This window comes from Pristiophorus japonicus, chromosome 4 (assembly GCF_044704955.1).
Source record: "Pristiophorus japonicus isolate sPriJap1 chromosome 4, sPriJap1.hap1, whole genome shotgun sequence".
NCBI lineage: Eukaryota > Metazoa > Chordata > Chondrichthyes > Pristiophoridae > Pristiophorus > Pristiophorus japonicus.
Window position 1 is genome coordinate 245,689,156 of NC_091980.1, and position 6,000 is coordinate 245,695,155.

A 6,000-nucleotide genomic window follows, 5' to 3' on the forward strand; every position below is an offset into this window, starting at 1 on the left:
CTATAGGAAAGAACTTGATTAATATATAGGGTCTATAAATATAGTTATGAGACAGGCAAAATTCAATGTTATCACAGAACAATCAATGCCTCGACCAGTCATTTGTAGTGATACTGAGGGCCCTGGTGCTGATGATTTAACTAACCAGAAGGGGCATATTAAGGCATTAGGAAAAGAACTGCAAGGTACTGAAAGAGAAAAACTTTGGTCAAACATGAATGTACATAAAATGAAGGTATGCACATTTGAAATTAAACGGTATGAAGAAGATACAGATGCTAATGTCCAAAGTAGCAATCTAGATGTGTTAATGCCCATTAATTCAGAAAAAAAACAGTATTAAAAGAATCTGTTGGTAAACCATATTAGGTAGAAGTGAATGTTGCTAAGACAAATGCTGAAGAACATAATGATGAGTTTAAACTTGGTACGCTTACATTTAAATTCCCTAACATTCTTTTTTTTCTTACACATCTGATGTTTCAGTTCAAGGAAAGACTGGTAAGGAGCTGAATAAATCTGTTTCTGAACTCAAAGGCCAAAAAGATGTTGAAGTAACAACTATAGATGATAGTTCCACATCAAAGGGGAAGACAAGTTGGTTTAAATTTCCAAAAATTAGCTTTTCATCACCATGGAAAAAAGAAAAGGATGGTGATGATGAGAAAGAAGCTGCACATGAAAGTCCAATGCCTAGCACAGGACCAGTTAAATTTAGTGACAAAACCACTGGCGTGAAAACTGATGGTCATGACAATTTACCTAAAGGGTCTACGGATGAATTATCGCTATTAATCGCCCCTATATCAAAAGAAACAGTTGTTGAAGGTATTACAAATACAGTTGCTGATGATAGCACAACTCAAATGGTAACAATAAAGTGCAAGAACCCTGATGTCACAACAGCAGACACATATGTGAAAACACCCAGCCAAGTAGTGACATCAACTGCTAGAACTGAGCTTGCTTTGCTGGAATCGGGTGATTTCACTATGAATGCACAGTCATCCAAGACAAGCAAAATGCCTTTGCCTGAATGTTCTCATCAAGGCCAAGTGCCACCCTGTGAAATTTCATCTGGGCTTCTTCAAACTACTTTGATTGAAACGAAAATTATAAAAACAAATGAGGAACAACAAAACAAAGACAAACCAGGAATCTTTCAAATTTCTAACTTATCAATATCCTCGCTACCTGAAGGTTCATATCCTATAGAACATTCCACAGTTGTCACTAAAGAATATCTTATTCAAGAACAAGCTGCCAGTGGGACATCTGAACCAGTGAAGTCTACCAAAGAATGTTCTTCATTCCTGTCTGAATTCCACTTGCCCAGATCAGAATACTCTGTATCTGCTGAAGGGCATGCCTTCACTAAGACATATACCAAAACTGAAGGAACTGTAGTTGTCTTAACTGAGAGTTCCATAGTACAAGGAGACATAATTCCTGAAGCAACAGCTACTACTGATACATCTACTGTTTTCCAAAGAATGAGAGAAACGATTCAGAGTGAACAAAGACAGTTCAATGAAACATCCCAACCATCAGTTTCCAGCTCTGTAACTAAATCTGAGACAAAACAAGTTAAAAAGACAATAACTAAGGAATAAAATATGCATTTACAGTCTTGTTCATAATTGTGACATGATGCTTTTACACTATAGTTATCTTTGCTGTTTTTTGCATTTAACCAAATATTAACTAGATTAATCTGTGCAAAAAGGTGTTTTACAGAACAATAAGGATATTTCATCTCGGATTATGTGTTAAAGGTCACATTTTCACATTACTTGCTTTAAGAACAATAAATTCAGAATTTAAAATATAGACCACTTCAGTAAATTGTACATTGTTTGACATCTTTATGTAAAGACTGCTCAAGAATTGCTTTTGACTTAAATATAACTGGGACAAAGCTTCGCGCCTTCAAATCTTCCTTCAGTGACGTACACCTTAACTATGGTTTTCAGTCAGTTAATGTTGGTGGCTTTTTTGTCTTCGCATAACTTGATCCTTTTTGAATAATCACCTGCATAGTTAGTTTCATGGATATCTAAGTGTTAATAAGGAGATACTTTCTCATGATCATTTATACATGTAAATTATGTTAGGCAGAAATAACTAATACAATAATAAAGAATAAGCATGAAGGCATTAAGATTTTATCAGAGAGATAGAAGCTTAAAAATGTTCACAATCCATCCCTAATAATGAACCCTTTAGACTTGAACTATCTGCAAGTTCTGAACAAAATAAGTAAGAAATATGAGACACTGACCTAAGTAATATAATAAGACATGCACAAAAATGTTTATAAAAGATGCCATGGCAAAAAAGTTTTGTGCTCATCAAGGTGAGTGGTGATAATGATCAGGAATAGAATATTTTCTATTTAAGGCACCCAATGGCATCAAACATTGTCAGCTGCAGAGTAAAGTTCCTTCCATTCAATTTGCCTCAGCACTTAGAAGCATATATCACAGTGAACCAGTATTATATTTTTTTCATTTGTCACACTAATCATCATTAGGCCTGTCTGACTGACATTGCCAATTTGTGTCAATTGAGGCACAATTTTGTGCTATAGGCCTGTGTTCACTAGAAGTAATTTCACACAGGATCCTTACAGCCGGAAAGCAGAGGATACTTTTAACACATCAGTCTTGAATCCAGGTCTCAGAGGTGAAAGCCCAGTATTTAATACATTGCACCACCCAGTTTCCCACAACACAATATTTCTAAAATGATTATAATGGATATCACGTCACTGATCTTGTACTTATATTAAATGGTATCACAAACATCATGTTTAAAGCATGTGTATGAATAACATAGTCAACAAAAATGTCAAAAAGAAGGAATCATCAAAATATCAATAGAGCTTAGAAGATAGTAATCTAATTTGTTCTTGTCCTGTAAATCCTAAAATGCAATAAAATCTGGGTGAAGATTTTTGTTGTAAATATGATAAGCTGAAATTTGTATCCTGAAAACTGCTGCTGATTTATGCCACTGTTACTCCAAAGTATTAATCATGTGGAATATTGATTTCGCTTTGCTAAGTTTTCTTACAGTTAATGCATTTGCTAATTTTGTGTATGTATGATCAATAAAATATCTGTTTAGACATAACATTTGGAAAACTGCTTAAGTGGTAACTATTTGTTAACTTAGAATATAGCTGTAACTAATTACCATACAATTATAAAATGACAAATGACAATGATAAAATGACAGAAGTTAATCCAGTATATTAAATTAAATTAACTTGTAGAAGTGGAACCAGATATGTACGATACCTTTGTCTTTATACCTATATACGTAGGATTAGGATTTGGTTTAATCTCTGATTAAAGATTTTGGTTTCTTTTTACTAAATGAAATGTTTAAAGTTGTTCATTCCCAAGATGCTTTAGAGTTTGATGCATCAAGGAACTGTCTTACCTGACACGGTGATTCAATTGCTTGCTGAAACACAGGATGTAAGATTCATGATTTGTTTTTGGGGCCATGTTAAGAGTGAGCCATGGTATGGCACAATGGTTAGCAGGATATAAACATGTGGTATCTGTTGTTTGCAAAAAACGATATCCTTTCTAGGAGTCTCGTTCAATAACACCTGCCATTGATGATCGATTGTTACTGACATTGTTTTGTGAGAATCCCACTATAAAGATTCCAAGCTTTTTTGTACAATTTGTAGAGAAAATCAGCATTGGAAGGAGCAACCGTGAGTTCTCTACCCAGGGAAAGTTCACACGGTTGTACGTTTTATTTCTCTGTATGTCTAATGTTCAAAGATATTAGGGCTGAAATTGTCCCTTTTCACCCGGGGACGGACAGCGGTTGCGCCTGGGCTGAAATTGCCCCTGAGATTTTAGGAATGATTTTCCGGTAGCGCGCCCAATGCTTTATGCCCCAGGCCGGCATGCAGCCGGTGATGATGTCATCACCGTGCGCTTCAACCCCTTACTGCCTCGTGCCGACCTCTTTGCGCCCTGCGTGGAATGTTACCCCGCGAGACTGGTGCTGGCCAATGTCCACGTCCGCTTCATGGGTTGCAGACATCCATCCGGAGCGCCCCTTAAAAGGCAGGCCATGCACGCCCCTGGCCGCCGTTTTTTTTTGTCGGCCGAATCTTCTGTCAGCCTGACAATGGTGGTCCTCGCCTCAACCGGGACAGCATCATGCAGCCCGGCACTTCTCATTGGGTGCCAGATCACTGGCCTGGCCGCAATTGTCCCTAGTGGCCCAGTGGTAGCCACCAAAGGGCCTGCAGAGTCCGCAGCGGCCCTCCCCTTTAACTCAAGCGGTGGGTAGTGTTGTGGCGCATCAGTGCTATGCAGATCTTCAGCATGCCACTGACTTCAGTGCCATGCTGATGCCTCAGGAGTTCTGTCTTGTTTGAGAGGCGCAAAGGGCAATTCCACGGTGGGGCCGGATTTCCGGCCTGGGCAGTAAAAGTCCCTGGTCTGGAAGCCTACCTCCCCAAAAGGGCCGTGGGGCAATTTCAGCCCCATTGTGGGTAATTGGACTTGGTCTCATACAATAACAGGAATTTTGCATCCATAACCTGGAGTCAGGTATCGAACTTATTACAGAAATTGGAGACCATGGCAGGACCTGATTAGCTCCTGATTGTGTGAGATCAAGTGCCTTAGATGTGTTTTGTTTAGGTAGGAAAATGTGTCAGCGAGTGTCTGAGTTTATCCTTCCAGTAATTTAAATAACCATGGCGTGTCTAATGAAAGTAGAGAAGTCATTACATAAGAAGTTCAAACAATTAAACGTTTTGGACTTGATAAACAAGATTCAGAATCAAGGACATTGTTGTAGGTTAAGTAATTATCGGAATTATATGTAAAACTATGATAGGAAAATTAATGTTAGATTTTGAGGGAATACATAGAAGAGTTTATGTGTTTAACTCTTAAAGAATATGGAGCACGCTGAGAAGAGACCATAAAATGAAACCTGTAGAAACAAACACATTCCGAGAGACAGAGATAACACATTCAAAGAAGTCAAGAGGGGAACCAAATGCTCGGGAATCAGCTCACACAGCAGGCAGTATGATAAGGGTTAAACCAATGTTTAACTGAACTAAAATTTCCACCTTTCATGTTAACAAATGTGTTAACAAATAATGCTGTGCTGAGATCAAACGAGGTTCCCGTCTTTCATGTTAATAAATGTTTCTGTGCTTTGTGAATTGAATGTTTTCTTTGATGGAACCAAATGCAGTAACAAATCCATTATTTGTCTTTGCCTTACATCTGTGTTATTTGTGGCAGTTAAATTATCATTTCAAAGCTTGTAGAGACATCTGTGTTATTGTCACGGATATCGTTTTCGATCACTGTCACTTCAAAAAATTCGTTATAGACCGGCCCACTAAAATCTGTATAAAGACCAGTGAGACTTTTGAGTTTTTGAAGAGTTCTGTCCTGGACAACTAAGAACAGACCCTCCCTTGCATTTGCTGGAATAAATCGTTTCTAACCTATCTCTTTGAGTCTGTTGTACATCGGGAGCGTCGATCCATTATTTCAGTGAATCCGCTAGGGAGAAAGGGAGATTTCTCCTCAGCAGACATTATAAGTATAAACAGGTTAGGACATATTTCCACCATCAGGTAGATGAGAAAAAGATTAAACTAGACCATGGAAGGCATTTGTTGGTCTATGCTGCACATTTCTGCGCCAGAAAGCGGATATAATGATAAAGGTTACCTCAAATGAGTTGGTTGAAATAAAACAGCAGCTCGCTCAGCAAACCGAAAGGGCAGGGGGCTGGGGAGTCTATCCTGTGTGATACAACAGCAGATCAGTGCAAGTTGTACTGTGGTAGCTCTGGCTGCTAGGGCACAAGAGTCACTGATAGCAATATGCAGATTAGAGAAGGCTAATGAACAGTTAAGTAAAGAACTAGAAGATGCCTGTGGAGCTCTTCGCAAATTAGTTCAGCAACCACACAAAATGCCAACTTAAAATATAC

General features: G+C 38.3%; 1 protein-coding gene across 2 annotated transcripts in view; it reads left to right on the forward strand.

Annotated features, from left to right (window-relative positions):
• LOC139263344 (neuroblast differentiation-associated protein AHNAK-like) overlaps positions 1-5,509 on the forward strand; it is a 163,253-nt gene extending 157,744 nt beyond the window's left edge. Inside the window, exon 8 of one of the 2 annotated variants that reach the window (XM_070879255.1) lies at positions 487-5,509. In XM_070879255.1, coding sequence (XP_070735356.1) covers positions 487-1,613 — 1,127 coding nt within the window. In that variant the 3' untranslated portion in view covers positions 1,614-5,509. The remainder of the gene's footprint in view (positions 1-486) is intronic. The other variant, XM_070879256.1, reaches the window with a different exon arrangement.
• Positions 5,510-6,000: the final 491 nt, after the last annotated feature.